At 41.3% G+C, this 17,261-nt stretch overlaps 2 protein-coding genes across 10 annotated transcripts; both read left to right on the forward strand.

The window, feature by feature from the left end:
• The first annotated feature begins 115 nt into the window (after positions 1–115).
• LOC104415333 lies at positions 116–7,365 on the forward strand. 9 transcript variants are annotated; one of them, XR_005545219.1, is made up of 8 exons: positions 116–896; positions 1,023–1,406; positions 1,681–3,534; positions 3,632–3,771; positions 5,196–5,255; positions 5,372–5,447; positions 5,639–6,777; positions 7,329–7,365. XR_005545219.1 is itself a non-coding variant. In XM_039298865.1 (2 exons), exons 1-2 carry the CDS (start codon positions 753–755, stop codon positions 1,299–1,301), a joined length of 423 nt encoding a protein of 140 aa, XP_039154799.1. In that variant the 5' UTR covers positions 143–752; the 3' UTR covers positions 1,302–1,666. The 9 variants fall into 9 exon arrangements, 1 of the variants encoding a protein (XP_039154799.1); XR_005545217.1 differs by having other exon boundaries at positions 1,681–1,817; positions 3,397–3,771; XR_005545216.1 differs by having other exon boundaries at positions 116–361; positions 470–896; positions 1,681–3,771.
• A 6,228-nt stretch (positions 7,366–13,593) lies between these two features.
• On the forward strand, positions 13,594–13,980 carry LOC120287401. Its single transcript, XM_039300188.1, has one exon. It carries the CDS (start codon positions 13,594–13,596, stop codon positions 13,978–13,980), a length of 387 nt encoding a protein of 128 aa, XP_039156122.1.
• The last annotated feature ends 3,281 nt before the right edge of the window (positions 13,981–17,261 follow it).

The following is a 17,261-nucleotide window of genomic DNA, read 5'->3' on the forward strand; positions in this document are numbered from 1 at the left end:
CTCATCCTTGTCTCTATTTGCTGCTGCTCGTGATATTGAAGGTTCGTTGTCGCACCCCATATCAGCTTTTGTAGGTCTTAAAATTGGCCTAAACAGACGCATGTAATTCTTGTGTGAGATGAGTCCTGGTAGGTCTTTTTACTCAACTTTTGTCTTTCCGTTTTTGCCCTCGTGATTCACGGTTTGACTTCTTCTCCGTTGAGTCGCGGGGCTGTGATGGGTTGGCGACAGGCTGGAGAGAGGCCGGCGAGGTCGCGGCTACCCCGGCGACCGTCACCGACCAGTCGCGCCGACCTCAGCGAGTCGCGTCGCGGCGACCCAGATCTGGAGGTCACGCGACCTCCGTGAGGGGCCGCCTGAGGTCGCGTGACCTCCGGCGATCCAGATCTGGGTCGCCGAGGCGCCGCGACTGGCCGGTGAGGGTCGCCGGGTAGCCGCGACTCGCCGACCCAGATCTGGGTCGCCGGAGGTCGCGCGACATCTCACGGAACTTAATGGTTATAGAGTATCTAGGTTCATCAATTATTCATCCAATTGCGGCAACACTTGCAGCGGACGTTGTCGTCGCTGCTGCTGCTGTTCATGTTGCTGGAGATGAGGAAGGAGGATGGGAGAAATTGGAGAAGGAGAAGAGGGAAGGGGCGAGGACGAGGACGAGGACGAGGTTGCGGATATGGAGAGAGGCTTGGAGGTGGTGGAGATGCCGGGGACGGAGCACGATTTGGTAAAGCGCCCGTGAGGAGGGAGACGAAATGGGAATGACAGGCGCTGGTTCGGGAAAGCCATTGTCTTGTCCCAATCTGAATGCCCCATATTTCGGCGGAGAGTATTATCCTAATACAGGCTATATTATACGAACGCCTTCATATTGTGACTTGACCCCATTCGCCGAACCCGTATGTTCTCTCTCCCTCAACACTGACCCTTCGACGTTTATTTTGGAAGACACTGTCTGATCATTACACGTTTATCTTGGAAGACACTGTAGGTGATTCTAATCTCAATATTCCATTCATTCGCAGTACCAGCTGAGGAGGAACTGCTCGTGCCACAGGCACCGGGGACCTGCTCGTGGTGCACGAGCAGGTGTGCCTCTGCCGCGCCTCTGCTGGTACCGCATCCACCATTGCCATGAGCGGGTCCACCTGTGCGGATGGCACGAGCGCCGCTGCCACGAGCATGATTATGTCGGCTTCTGCTTTCTTCATTCATGTATCCTCTGCTCAGGCTCGTGCGATGATACGAATTTCGCTTTCCCAAAAGCAAGAAAGAAGCTCCAGAAAGTAAATCTGGCCATCTGAAGCCAAGCAAGATAGCACAAAGCTCAATGTCATCTTAAACATCATATGAGATTGATTAATCTGGACGCGGCATCATTGAAGCCGATACAACAGTGGGGATGCATGGTAAGATTTTGTTGGTTATTAAACTCACGGATAGTATCCAACATGTTGAAGGGCTTGACACAATGGGTTCTTAAGGAGCTAACTAATTTGTTGGGCAAAATATCAAATTTTAACTTAGTGAAAAATCTGATTTTAAAGTGCAGTGAGGATAATCTTGTTTTGTTCATATTTGTGATAATGATGAGACATTTTGCAGAAATTATGAGATTCTCTGTTTACTGCATTCTCTCAATTTGTTTTTTCACCTCATACGTCTGATAGTTCTGCACTACAGATCCTGTTTACTGGTTTTTCATATGGGGATCTAAAGTACGGGAGAATGAAATACTTTTCATGCTTTATGGGATCAACAATTGCTGGAGAAATTGGTGTATATGGCTAGACCTCCTGTACTTAAGGATATGCTTGCTGGTAGGAGAGGTGAAGTTGTTACGAGCTTATATGAGGCCTTTTTCTGGGGTGCTTTCCTTCATACCTGGAAACTGCTCTGCAGTTTGACTTCTTAGACCGGGCTAATAGTAATTCTATTGACACAACTGAAGAATGTAGGCATGTCATTGTTACATATAATAGTTATAAATCCACGTTTCTGAAAGATCAACAGTAGGTCTTAATTTGTCCATCCTTTTTTTTTTTTTTTTTTTTTGGTTGCATTTTTAATAGCATAGACTTAGTTAGACTACAGGAAGAGGTATATTCTACCAGCCTCAATCCATCTCTTTAGTATGCTTATCTCACTTTCCTAGCATTGTTAAACCTTGCTCCTCAGACTTTCCATGACATCTGCAAACACTTCTTTAATAAGACCGAGTTCAGTTTTAGGCCTTGCAAGATTGATCTTCATTAACTTTAATACGAAGATCTTTATGAACTTGTCTAGTACAGGGCAACTGAGAAGAGAATGCTTAGCCCAATCAATGCGTCCAACCAAAAAATCCTATTTCCTTCCAATTTTGCAATCTTCCTATTCATTACCTGTGGCTCTTTCTTCTCCTGATTTCTTCCAAACCAATTCCTTCCCGCTAGCTCTGAATAAAATCCCAAATTGGATTCCAAATTGACTGGTTTAGCTTGAGCTTATCCGTTGTCTTTTAAATCATGCATATTTAGATTTGTCTCGAGGCTACTAAAAGGAACAAAAAGAACAATTCCAGGAAGCAAAGAAAAAGATAGAGAGGAGGGACCTAGAGTTGTCAAAATAAGTTATGAAGCACTATACTAGAAGAATGAACATCATATTGGAGGGAATCCTTGAACAGAACCCAAAAAAGTGAATCTCAGTCCAGTGTTGAGGCAATCGGGCCCTGCCATTTTTTTTTTTTTAAAGACATGCTGATTTGGATCAACCACAAATGTCAGAAAAACCGCGGATACAAAAATAGTAGTTTGCATTGCTACACTCGTTTTTATGTGACATCATTGAATTATAAGTATGAGATTGTCTAAAAGATGAGCTGTCTTGCTCTCCTACCAAAAGAAAAGATTATTAAATCATGTACCAAATATTAGATCAGACATTTGGGCACCCTCCCTGTGTAGTTATATGGATGACGGCAGGATCCGTTTGTAATCTTGTTTATTTGGAGATTGGTATTTGAGGTCGTCCAATGATTTGGGTTTGGTAGTCTTCTAGAACCCTAACCAGCAAGAGTTGCCAATGCCTTGTTTGCAGCCTATGCTATCAATAGGTCAGCCTGTCTGTATTCAGATATCCGCTAAAAGAGATCTACATGATGCCTGTGTTTTGATGTCCTATGTTTCTTGAAAGGATAAAATTCTCTTAATTGAGTGTGTAGCTGCCCAGTGTTTAGACTTATGTAAGTGAGGATTCCTATTTTGACATCTTCCGTGGAAATGTGCTTTCTGTTTTCTTTGAATATCACTTGCACTTTGCATGTGCATTTTATGTTTTACCACTGCTGCTCCGGTGTTCAATATTGAGCTCTTCATTAAGAAATTGGCAGCTTGTTTATGAACTATTTATCTCCAGCATGGAACCAGAGAAGCGGATGTCTAATTTGTCATGCAGATGGCCAAAGCTGCAGTTCGTGCTCAAGAGAGGGATCCCTATAATGCCTTCGTAAAATGTTTGAGAGAGATCAATTATGGAAACTCATGCATTTTCAGGGTATGCCTCGCAACATGGTTTTAGTTCAGTTTTTGCTTCCAAAATGGTAATTCCAAGGTCAGAAGTGAGCTAAAGTTTCTCTCTGCCGTCCATGAAGATAAGTGACCTCCAAAGAGTACACCCGAGGAGAGCCTTGAATACTTTAGTTGCTGCTTTAAGGATCCATCAACCTTTACACTTGCGATTGTCGGCAGTGTAGGTCCTACAATTGCTGTCCCTCTCATCTTGCAATATATGGTTAGTAATTTTGTATATTTAAATGGTTAATTTATAAAAAATACTTGCGAAATTAATAAAAGCAGTGCACTTGCTTGAAAAGATGTAACAAAATAAAAGTCTATAAAGTGACGGCTAAAAGTTGAAAATTTTGGTCTAAATGCGTAATTAACTTGAAAGTTCGAGGGAATTATGTGAAATTTTCCTAGAAGGTTAACTATCTGCTCCCCTCTAAAAATCACAATGGGTACCTTAGTTATCTTTACATTGGCGAATGCTGTTGGTGAATTACCTTGGCTGGGAGGCTTATTATAGGAGTGAAGGCTTCAATTTGACGATCATTTGAGGTTCTATTGTGACAATTAAAGCAGCAATAAATATTGCTTCTAACCAAGTCGAACAAGAAAAGGTAAACGAGGCCAAATGTTCCTGGCAAGGCACTCTATAATCACGAAATTCTGTTTTTCAGTAGCCAAAGCAAGTAGAAGAAGAAATGAACATGGATCTGGCAAAACATGAGAATAGTATTTTTAGAACCAAGCAAAACTTGAAGTCACATTTTCTCCTCTCTGTTTCCAACTATATCATTGGAATCACCGAATGGCAAAATTATTCGTTAATATGTCTCTTAATTATTCAGACATACAAGGGCTCTGACCATGGAGAAAGATCATCATTCGGCCAGACTAATGGTTCAGCTCCTCAGATCAGGACATACATTGAAGAGTAATTAAAAGTGTAGACAGGAGAGGGGTGAGGAACTTCCACGACCAACATATTGGATAGTCATCTTACATCTGAAGATATGATACATCGAAGAATAGTAACTCGTGTAGACTCAGAATCACATTCAAGTGCTTCAACATATTAGATGGGCATAACTTTTAAGTACAGAATGAAAGCAAGGAATAATGCAGCGAAGGAACTTGAATAGAAAGCATTCCCTTGCTTCTCCGGCCATAAGTACAACCTCTGCACATTGAATAACCACTGCCATTGGATGGTCCCGTCTAATGTCTAGTCTTCCCTCCCAAGAGAAAGATAGCTTTGTATCCCAAACTGTCAGGGAAATACATATTGTCAGATTCTCAAAAACATTTACTCCATCATCTTTATTCTTGAAGCAAACACGTGAGAAAGGCGGGAAGAACCCTGATGTACCTCAGGCTAACTATAGGTTTCCTCCAGTCTGCGTCCCTTCATCAAGATGACCCCCCAAAGTATCACCTGAGAAGAAAAAAGATATGTAAATACCAAATCAATTACAATTTCTGATCATTTACTAGACAAGGAATAACTATCTTTGATCCAATTAAAGAGAGAATAATAGATGAATGCAAAATTCATATAATAGTATAATGCATAGGAGGGTAACAGCAATCATTGACACTACAAAGCAATGAATCTGGTAAACATGAACTGAGGCGGTACAATTTGATCTGCAGGCAATACTCGATGATGTATTGTCCCTCTTTTCTGGGAAGTCCGAGGAAAAGTGAGTGGAGGTATCTATTATCTTCTAGAATCTGATATGTACTTAATATGTCAGTTTGGTCCTAGTCTCACAGATGACATATCGACTTCTAAAAATCTGCAGTTGGCCATTTTCATTTCTGATCAGGTTCCAGAGATGTTAATTGGTGACACTGGAAGATTTCAACAAATCATAACCAACCTTACGGGAAACTCAGATTTCAGTAAGTATCTTCTAGGTCATATGACTGCATTTCAAAATTAACATTTGCCTCTAGAAAAATCGTCAACCCATATAACACTATGTCAAACTTGTTTCAAATTTTGCCGATCTGTACAAAAATATGTCTGAACTGTTTGTTCTGATCTTTTGGTGCATCCATGTGGAAAACTAATTATGAGTTTATAAATCTAGTACACAGAGAAAGGCCGTAACTTTGTCACAGTGCATCTTGCTCAAGAGGTCATGGACTTGTTAGATGTTGAGACCGAGTCATCATCGAAGAATACCTTGAGTGATTTCCAAGTTGCTGAGAGATGACTAGCTGGGAGAAATTCAAGACCATTAGCCAAGAAGATAGTGTTTGTCCTTACCCTTCGTTTACCTACCACCCCATCAATCTAATTGTATCAGTTGAGGATACGGGAGTTGGGATCCTGTTTGAGGCCCAATCTAGTGTTTTTACTCCCTTCATGCAATTTGGTCCTTCCATGTCCCGTACACATGGAGGGACGGACATGAGGCTAAGCATGAGCAAGCATTTGGTTGAACTCATGAATGGAGAGATTGGATTTGTGAACATACCAAATGTAGGATCCACGTGTACCTTCACGGTCATCTTCAATAATGGCTGTTCCAATTTAAAAGAGTACATGAGCCAGCAAACGAAAAATCAATCCAATTCTGCAAACTTGGAGTTCGAGGGTCATGAATGTTTTAGTGGTGGATTCCAGATCTGTTTGAGCCAAAGTATCCAAGCATCATGTCAAGAGGCTTGGAATCCAAGTCGAGATCGTCTCAGACTTGAATCAAGTTTTGTCATTGTTAAAAAATAGGAACCCCAGAATCCACATGGTGCTCACTGAAGAGGAGGTCTGGAACAATAATTTGGATTTGTCAGTTCTTTTTGTCGATCAGTTAAGGGTTACAGACCAAAAGGTTTCTCCAAAACTCTTCCTTTAAGCGAAATCCATTAGCTCAACCCAGATCAACAATGTGACTTCTGGTGCTTATACTCCTGCTGTCATCATGAAACCTCTAAGGGCTATTATGGTGGCTGCTTCTCTGCAGTGAGCCATGGGTAATGTGGGGAACAAGGGAAATTGCCGCGACGGCAAAGTCTCTGGGTTATCTCTGCAGCATCTTCTCCTAGGAAGAAAAAATTCTAATTGTTGATGACACTAAGGCGAATCTTAAAGTGGCTTCGGGTGCATTGAAAAAATATGGACCCGAAGTGGTCTGTGCAGAAAGTGGGAAAGAGGCGATTAGTTTGGTTACGCCACCACAAGCTTCTATGCTTGCTTCATGGATATCCAGATGCTGAGAATGGATGGGTATGCGTCTTTTTTTATTTGATATATGGTCCTGTTGAATCTGGTAAAAAGAATTCATCGCTTTGTTCTGTGTGTCAATGGCCCAAATTGGTTTTGTTTGTGATGGTACGACCATCATCGTAGCCAATAAAAGGTTTTGATCCATACTAAATATTTTTGTGAACCATTAGTTTTGCTGGTCCATCTTGGTTTCTTTAGTTTTTATTGTACATTTTGTACCATAGAAAGCATGATTACATAATAAAAGCATATTCTTGTACTAATTGTCCATGTAAGAAGTGTTACACGAACAAAACAGATTCTGTCAGTTTATGGCATATTTGCCGTCTCTATGTCAGTTCATAACAAAATAATTAATGAAATTTGGCTAGAAATTGAACTTACCCAGAAGTCTCAGGCTCTAGTTCTTTCATTTTTCTTTTATATTCAAATTGTTTTGGCCATTGGGAGCAAGCTCTATCTGTAAGATTTTTGCATGTTCATGGGTCTAACTTAAGGTGAAGTAGACATAGGTTGCTCTATTTGATGATGGCTTTAATGCTTTGTTGAAGGTTTGAAGCTACAAAACAATACAAGACAAGGAAAACAAGACAAGGAAAACGGCATCAACTGGAAAATCCAACTCCGGAAAGTATCTGCAGAAGTGCATGGAAACGTCTCGAATTGGCACATGCCCATCTTGGCCATGATTGCAGACGTGAGTCATGTGACTCATGAACGGTGCATGACGTGTGGAATGGATGGACACATTTCAAAGCCTTTTGAAGCAGAACAATTTTATTGTGAAGTTTCGCGATTTTCCCAATCAACACCAAATTGGAACTGTAAAGGGACTCCATTGCAGGCCACTGAATTCATAATGGACTGCCATTCTTCTGGCTTTGCTTCAACGAAGTCATAGTTCTTCACCAAAGAAGGCTTCTGCCTCTGAACTGGCTAACAATTCTGCCTCTCAACCTTTTTCTTACATACTTGGAAGAGTTAGCCAGTTCATCGGCTATTGCTAACGGCTGATTTTTCAATGAAAAGCTGGGAACCTCCCCGTAATTTATCACTTTCTTGTAAAGATTTTTCAGGTATTACTTGTGGAAGAGTGTGTAAATAGAGCTGACGCCTTATCACTGGAAAATCGATTTTTGACGGATTGTCCATAATAGAAAAAGCTTGTTCTTTCTATTAACATTCTTCGTCTTGTCACGTGTAACACCTCCATCAGCGGTCGAGCAAATAGAAGTTCTTCAGAGGGATTCATATTCATAACAACTAAAGTCTTGGGAAATCGTGTGTGTTGGTTCTATCATAGCAACATGTGGTTGTATGAGATGTTTTTCTTTGGAGGAAAAAGGGCATTAAGGTTACTTATGTAGTGCATTAATATCAATCTGCAACCTCTGCTAGCCGGTAAGATTTATTTTGTATCACAAAGTTTTCTCATGCAGTTTTACTCAAATATACATGGATGAAATATGACCCTAGTTATTCAATTTTACTCATTATACATGCGTGGTCACTTCTTCCCGAGGTTCTATTATCAGTTCGTTATGTCGCAGAAGTTAAGATTGAGCAGTGGTTTTGACTGAGGCGCTGCACGAGACGATGATTACTTTATGTATACATATGCAAAAATAGACACGAAGAGGCGGTTTGAAATCGAATTAGTATCTTTTGCATTCTCTTGTTTCCTGTTGTACAGAAATTTCCAAACACTCGTTACATGTGCTGGCTGAGTTATCAACTTGCTCATGACGATGGAAATAGTTTGCAGGAGCAAGTGGAAAGAAAGTTTGAGCATGGCCAATCTGCAAAACATAGAGAAACTTTTGTCAATCTGCATTAACTTGACGACGCATGAGTGGTGGCTCACTCTCAAAACTCCTCCGACATAAGTCCAAGTCATTGCGCTGCTTCACTCATGCGATTTGCATTTCTAATTGGTTCCATCAATAGCGATCCCGTTGAATGGCTCACTCTCAAGGGGGAACAAAAGCCCTTATTCGTGCTTTAGAGCATACAAAAACTTTGGTCAATCTGCAATGAGTGACAACGCCTTTTTATTAGTCTAGCTGGGAGCATGTGTGGAAACGAAGTTGAAGACTTATATCAATTAATCATAATTGAAATTTGATGAAGTGGCATGTAAATCTAGTTGGATTAGCACTTGGAATGAAGACCTAATACATGAAAAGGTCTGCACTTGAATTGGAGTAATATCCAACAAATCTGAATTACCCAGTCAATTAGGTATTTACTTTTTCATATGACCCACTAGACCTCATCCATTGTCTGCTCACTATACGTCCATAATTACTCACAATTTCAGCCATAAAAAGAAACCCTAGAGACCATCTGGCATGTTGAACCCGTAATTTTACAGTTTAACGGCCTAAAAGCCACAATTCTTTTTCTAAATTTGAAAATTTTATTTGCTTGGCTTTTACTAAATGGGTTCCACCCTCTTCATCAAATTATAATTTTTCTTGTTTCCTACCGATTTTCTTCTTTTACTTTTTTCCTTTCCATCTTGCTGTTGGGCCAGACTTAATTTCCACTAGTTAGATAGTAGTACCAAGAAAAGTTAGGGTTAATACCCTGAAAAACCCCAAATTGGTACACATGTGACAAATTTACCCAAACTATTTTTTTGACCATCAAAAACCTCAAACCGGTATACCTTTGACAAATTTATCCTAAACTGATACACTTAATTTTACCCTGTGTTAGTTTTCGTTAAATTTTGCTGTCAAACTATTAAATTAAATAACACGTGGCAGTTGACTGATATACCAATTTGAGATTTTACACTATGTTTGTTACAGTTTGCAATTTTTGTAATTTTTTTGTGGTATTAATCTAATTTAGCGGTGGTATATTTGTCACAAATTTACCAGTTTAGGATTTTTTTTTGCGATCGAATAAATTGGTTTAGGGTAAATTTATCATAAATGTACCAGTTTATGATTTGTTATGGTCAGTTGGGATAAATTTGTTACAAGTGTACCAATTTGAAGTTTTTCATGGTAGAAAAAATAGTTTTTGGTAAATTTGTCACAGGTGTACCAGTTTTGAGTTTTTCAGGATATTAACCTGAAAAGTTAAAATAACTAAGTCTATTCGCGTGGTTCTAATGTGAAACGCCTTCGTTGAAACTTTCAATAGTAAGTACTTCTCTGATAGTGGCAGGGAACAAGAGATGGAAGAATTACAACGCCTTTGTTAGGGTCTAATGTCTGTAGACCAATACAAAGCAAAGTTTGTCAAGCCGTCGCAGTATGCCCCGAGACTAGTAGAAGATCCCGAGGATAGAGCTAGGAGGTTCAAGAATGGCCTCAGATCGGAGCTGAAGGACCCGCTAGTGTCGTTCAATTTGAAGGATTACAATAATTTGTATGAACGGGCACAGCTGATAGAGAGGAACCTGCACGAATGAACCGCCGCATCTAGGTCGCGGTTCGGGTCAAACAGGGATGGAAACTGGTTTGGGAAGAAGCCTATGACCGGAAGAAGGTATCCTATTCCACCTAACAAGAAGGGTGGGATAGGCAAGTCAGCGCCGAGCTAGAATGGTATGTGTCACTTCTGTGGAAGGTGACATGGATTGGCCTTATGCTATTATAGGATGGTGCTTGCTTTGACTGTGGCCAGTAGAGTCACCAAGTCAAAAATTGTCCTCGAATACCGTGGGATCTCAGCTACTGTCGCTGCCGCCACCGATGGGACGAAATAGAGGATACGAGCTACAGAATGCACCACAGGGTGGTATGAACAGGCCTCCAGTATAGGGAATGGTGTATGCTGTCACTCGACGCGACATTGAGGACTCACCGAACGTGGTCACAGGTACGGTCTTGCTGAACGACCATGCTGCTTATGCTTTATTTGACCCTAGAGCTACTCATTCATTTATAGCCGAGCAGTTCGTTAAGTTGGTAGGGTTGAATCTTGAATCGTTGGGGTTAGTCGTTAGTATTTCTACTCCATTAAAGGATAAGGTGTTATCTACAGTAGGCTGTCCTAGTTGCAAGTTGGTTACTGGTGAGTGAGAGGGAAAGATAGACTTGATAGTCCTAGCCATATATAATTTTGATGTAATAATTGGCATGGACTGGTTCACCAAGCAACGAGTTACTGTAGACTATTATCATAAAGCAATCCAGTTTAACCCATTAGTATGTGAAAGTTTCGAGTTTATTGGAAGTCGAGGAGGACTCTCGATTACCTTAATCTCGTCGCTTGAGGCAACCCGTTTGTTAGACGAGAGTTGTCAAGGTTACTTAGTGACTGTCATGGATACGACAGTTGATGAGCTGAAGATGGAAGACATTGCAGTGGTACAAGAGTTTCCAGATGTGTTTCCGAATGAATTACCTAGTCTGCCCCCGGAAAGGGAGATCGAGTTTGTGATTGAGTTGGTCCCCGGGACGGAGCCAATCTTTAAAGCTCCCTACCGCATGGCGTTATCAGAGTTGAAGGAATTAAAGGTGCAAATTCAGGAGTTAAGGGATTCATACGTCCTAGTACATCACCTTAAGGAGCACCAGTTCTGTTTGTGATGAAGAAAGACGGTTCGTTGCGCCTTTACATCGACTATCGGCAACTCAATCAAGTTACAATAATAAAAAAATAAGTACCCGTTACCGAGGATTGATGACTTGTTTGACCAGTTGTAGGGAGCGTCGATATTTTCTAAGATCAACTTGAGGACAGGGTATCATCAGCTGAGGATCAGGAAGGAAGATATACCGAAGATGGCATTTTGCATGGGTTATGGTCATTATGAGTTTACCAAAATGCCGTTTGGTTTGACGAACGCCCCAATTGCTTTCACGGATCTAATGAACCAAGCGTTCAAGGAGTATCTAGATCAATTTGTGATAGTGTTCATCGACGACATCCTGGTGTACTCGAGAAGTTTTGAAGAACACGAAAGATAGTTAAGGACAGTGCTTCAGACTCTACGAGACCATGGACTGTACGCCAAGTTTAGTAAGTGCGAGTTTTAGTTAACTCGTATGGCTTTTCTAGGTCACGTGATTTCAGATGAAGGAATCTCCATGGACCCAACCAAGATCGAAGCAATTATCAACTGGCCAAAACCGATGGCAATGATAGAGATCATAAGTTTCTTGGGTTTGGCAAGTTATTACCGAGGGTTCGTGGAAGGATTCTCAGCAAAAGCTATGCCGCTAACTCGAATGTTGAAGAAGGAAGAGAAGTTTGTATAGACGAATAAGTGCAAGTGTAGTTTACAAGAGCTTAAATAGAAGCTGACTACTGCAGTAATGCCAACAAATCCGTCTGGTCCTGAAGGATACGAGATCTATAGTGATGTGACATTTAGAGGACTAGGTTGCGTGTTAATGCAACATGGCAGAGTTGTTGCATACGCGTCCCGTCAGTTGAGACCTCATGAGCTGACCTACCCGATGCATGACTTAGAACTCATAACGATTATCTTCGATCTGAAGATTTGGAGACATTACTTGTGTGGAGCAAGGTTCCAGATCTTTACAGACCATCATAGTCTCAAGTACTTATTCTCTTAGAAAGAGTTGAATATGAAACAATGTCATTGGATGGAACTTCTCAAGGACTATGATTGCGACATCTTGTATCATCCTGGAAAAGCTAACAAGGTCGCAGACGTGTTGAGTCGGAAGTCTTCGATTGCGCAGATAGTGATTCAGGAGTGGATTTTACTCAAAGGAGCTCGAGATTCGGTTTTCAAATTTGAGGTCAACCACTTTTCAAGTCTTATGGCCACCCTTAGAATTGAATCGGAAGTGCAGATAAGAATCAAGATACTGCAATTGACAGATCCAGAGATCCAAAAGATTTTGCAAGAAGATGCAGAAAAGAGAAAAACTGATTTTCAGATTTCTGAGGATGGAACACTGAAGTTTCATGGACGATTATGTATACCTGACGATGCAGAGCTTAAGGAAGAGATTTTGTCAAAAGCTCATCATAGCAGTTACAGCATTCCTCTAGGCAATACGAAGATGTATCAGAATCTGCGTCAACACTATTAGCGGACCGGTATGAAGGCGAATATCGCTAAGCATGTCGCCAAGTGTCTAACGTGTCAACAAATGAAAGCACGGCACTATAAACCAGGAGGCCTTATGCAATCTCTCGAGATTCCCGAGTGGAAGTGGGAACATATCACAATGGATTTTGTGATGGGCTTACCAAGGAGTCAAAGGAGTAATGATTCCATATAGGTTGTAGTTGATAGATTGACGAAGTTAGCTCACTTCATCGCTGTACAAAAGGACTTTGCGTTGGATAGATATGCCGAATTGTACATGTGTTAGATAGTTCGTCTACATGGAGCACCAGTGACGATTCCATCTAATCGTGATCCGAAGTTTATGGCAGCCTTCTAGAAAAGTTTACAAACTACCTTGGGAATGAAGTTGCAGTACAGTACGCCCTATCATCCACAGAAGGATAGCCAGTATGAGAGAACGATTAAAACCCTCAAGGACATGCTGAGAGCTTGTGTGTTAGACTTCAAAGGAAGTTGGAAGGAATAGCTTCATCTATTTGAGTTCGCCTACAACAACAGTTATCGACAGAGTATTCAGACGACACCGTTTGAAGCGTTGTATGGTAGAGCATGCAGAACTCCAGTTTGTTGGATGAAGTTGGAGAGCGGAAGATTACAGGCCCAGAGTTAGTTCAACGGTGAGTGGATGCAGTTGCAGTTATCCGGGAAAGACTAAAAACCACTCAGAGTCGTCAGAAAAGCTATGCAGATAAGCATCAAAGACCATTGAAATTCCAAGTTGGTGAACACGTCTTTCTGAAGGTGTCATGATGAGGGGTACTTCACGCTTCGGCAAGAAAGGGAAGCTGAGTTCGAAGTACGTCGGTTCCTTTGTGATTCTTGAGATAATAGGGACTTTGGCATATCGTCTTGCATTGTCGCTGAGACTGGCGCAAGTGTATGATGTCTTCCACGTGTTGATGTTGAGAAAGTATGAACCTGACTCAACTCACGTGCTAAATTTTGAAGAATTATACGTGGACAACAGAGTGTCGTACGTGAAGAGACTAGTTCAAATTGTGGATCGCAAGGAGCAAGTGCTGCGTACCAAGACGATCTCATTAGTCAAAGTGGTCTGGCAACACCACGGGATAGAAGCAGCGACATGGGAAAGTGAAGAATCGACGAGACAACAATACCCCCATCTTTTTTAAGAAGAATTGTAATTGTTTGAATTTCGAGGACGAAATTTTTATAAAAGAGGAAGAGTTGTGACATATTGATTTTTGATTCTGTTTTCGACTAAAAGAATTGGATTTTTCATCGACATGCCTATGCCATTTTTCTTTGAGTTGGCAAATCACGAGATAACTAGTCTATCAGGTAAAGCCGTTAAGGAATCTAAACGCGACCGACTTGAGAATTCAATCAAAAATTGACTACTTGACCGTGTTAATCTGCAAGGGTCAATACGGCACCGTTAAAATCGATTAGAGACCGAAGATAGGTCAATTTGACATAGGCATGTAATTAAAATGTGGGTGATTCCACCTAATTGCAAAATTCGCGTTGAACGGCACTAAATCGATTTTTCTGTCGATTCTGTACCCTATGCCCGTAATTGAAATCTTGAGATTTTCATGACAACCGAGAGTCGCCTATGAGTCGGAGATGCACAATGTGGATCGAAAATAATTGACCATAGGTCAATTGCGCTAAAAATTCCAAAAAGCTACCCGGTAGGTTAAATTATGCTAAAATCACGTTTGGTTGAAATTAACCACAAAATTGAACCTGATTTCAGGAATCGAAAGTTCTAGTGCGTCACGATTTATTTTAGGAATGTCGACTCATCCTTTGAAGAATTTTCGGCAAGCCTGGATTTTTAGTGAAAAATCAAAATTGGGCGATTTTAAACCAGGAAATTCGGAGGGCTGTTTTTGTGTGAAATTTTGGCCTCCAAGTTGGATCAAATAGTGATGAGAATGCAAGTATTTGGTGTGGGCTCCTACCTTGGCATTATTGGTCATTGCATTGAGATCAATTGGTGTGAAATTGGATTGATTTGAAGTTGGAAAACATGAAATTCGTAGGCCATGGGGGCTGCAACATTTTGGACTCCCTCCTTGGCTTGTTGGAGAAGATTTGGAGGGGAAATGACAGCCGGTGGACTTTGGGGGCCAAGTGATGATGAGTTTGGATATTTTGGCAAGACTTTGTGGCCCTTTGTCCCCTCCTTCACCAGCAGCAGCCTCTTCTTCTTCTTCCTTGCTTCTTTGTTCTCCATTGTTGCTAAATCAAACCAAAGAACTAGCCAAGCCCCTTGTCGTCTGTCCCAGCTCACGCTGCTATCCAAACCGCCACCTACACCGCCCGCAAGTCGCCCGAGTGCTGGCCTGCCTCCCGTTCGCGTCCTCGCCATCCCGAGCCCGTCGACTAGCCAGCCTCCCGTAGCTGCCCTCTATCCACCTTTGCCCATCCAAGCCGTTGACCAGGCTGCTGTTCACTGCTCCAGCTGGTCCCCATTGTTGCTTGGCCCCACCTGGCCATCTGCCACCCTCCTTCTCCTCGCGCCGTGCCCCGAGCCAGCTCGCCTCAACCTCAGACAGAAGCAAAGCTAGTAGCAAACCGTGAGGTTTGCTGGGCTTTTTCAAGCCCTTCCGGACCTCCCTTGGCATCACCGTAGGCCCGAGTCTTGCTTGCCTCCACAACGCCGTCGCCGTGAACTCATCAGCTCATTAAATCGGTGAGTTTACTTTCTAAACCTTAATTAGGGGGTTAATTATGCTTAGGATGGTTTAATTAGCCTAATGAGTTATTAGTTTGCTTAATTGAGATTAGAGTAAATTAGCTAGTTTAGTTATTTAATTAGATTAGGTAATTAGGTTAAATTAGTGATTAGGTGGTTAGATTTAAATTAGTTAGATTAATAGATTAGTTGATTGGTGATTAGGTGGTTAGATTAGAGTATATATATTAATTAGTGATTTAATTTAATTAGGTTGCAATTTATTTATTTAATTGTAATTTATTTAATTATTTATGATTTTCCGTAAATTATACCGGGATAGTCGGTTGTTAGAATTTCGTGCTAATCATCGTGGTTGTGTTGGTTTGTGCAATTGAGTGTTAAATTATGCAATTGGATGTTGTTTGGTGATTTTGATTTATTATTTCAAAAATATGGAAATTTGGTACTTAATTAGAAAAATACCAGGTGTCGGGTTTTGACACAAAAAATATTTTTAAGTACTTTATCAAATAGTAGGATTTTTAAAAGAGAGGATATCCCATTTTATGGTTTAATCTGATCGTGTACTCCATGCACAAATATTTTATCGGGTGTTTTTAATATGAAGAAAATAGATCTAGTATACTATTTTAATTGAGGCATTTAAATGCAAAGTACGATATCCTTGGTGCGGGTGATTGCTATGAGAACCTGTCACGAGCTTTTACATTGGACGATGCTCCTTCGAGAATGCCCCCAGTCAACCGATGGTGGTCGTAGGAGAGGTTGGGCCGATGCTCCTTCGGGAATGTCATCTAGAGGTAGACGTTACCATGCTCGACGAAGCGAGACAACGCCCCGTTATTCCGGATGACTGCCGACTGTTGAGTTGGATAAGGCCGATGGGTTATATGAATTGGAACGCTTGTATGAGTGAATTAGCCGCGCCTAATTATGGGACGAAATTGTGTGGCATGGAATGAAACATGTCATAATGATTTGGCTTTATAATCGGGACTCGTGTGATTGATTGACATATGAAATGGATGCTTTCCTTAGATGGAGGAGTGTCACGTACGTTAAGGGGTCCCGTAGATGATGGATTTTGAGTTCACCTTCCTCCCTATTCTCAGGACCACCCTGACTCGGGAGCTAGTTGAGTCTGTGGTATGGGTTTATGAGGGCATACCTCAGTTGGTCCCTCACCAATTCATAGCATGGTTCATTGGCTTCCCTCAAGGGGGTCGAGAGGGTCCTTTACGGGTTTCGACGGACCTCTTGTTGGGATCGGAGAGTGGGAAGCAGCGCACCCCATGGATCTTGACACTCCTGATAGTGTCATGGTGGACCCTGAGCCCATGGATGAGGAGTCTAGTGCTTAGATGGCTTAGTAGCTCTTCTTTTTGGAGTTAGGCTCTTGTATATAGACTAGTTATGTATTTAAACCATATATGATTATAAAGTGTGGTTTGTTGAAATTGATTGTCCTGCTTTTCTATCCAATGTTGATTGTTGTCTAAAGATTGTTATTTTGTTTCCGCATGTGCATGAATCGATTGGGTTGGTGATGCTTGCTAGGAACGTCACAATTTAATTGACCATCGAGGGGTGTGTGCACGCTCAAGATTTAGGGTGTGACAATTTGCAAGTAGTTTTGGGTGTTTAAAATCCATTTGATCAAATATTGGGTGATTGGAAATATTTTTGAAACCCACCTTGAACAAATGCTGGCCTTTCAAAGGCTAAAAGTCCAAGGCAGGACAT

Source organism: Eucalyptus grandis, chromosome 8 (genome assembly GCF_016545825.1).
Source record: "Eucalyptus grandis isolate ANBG69807.140 chromosome 8, ASM1654582v1, whole genome shotgun sequence".
NCBI classification, from domain to species: domain Eukaryota; kingdom Viridiplantae; phylum Streptophyta; class Magnoliopsida; order Myrtales; family Myrtaceae; genus Eucalyptus; species Eucalyptus grandis.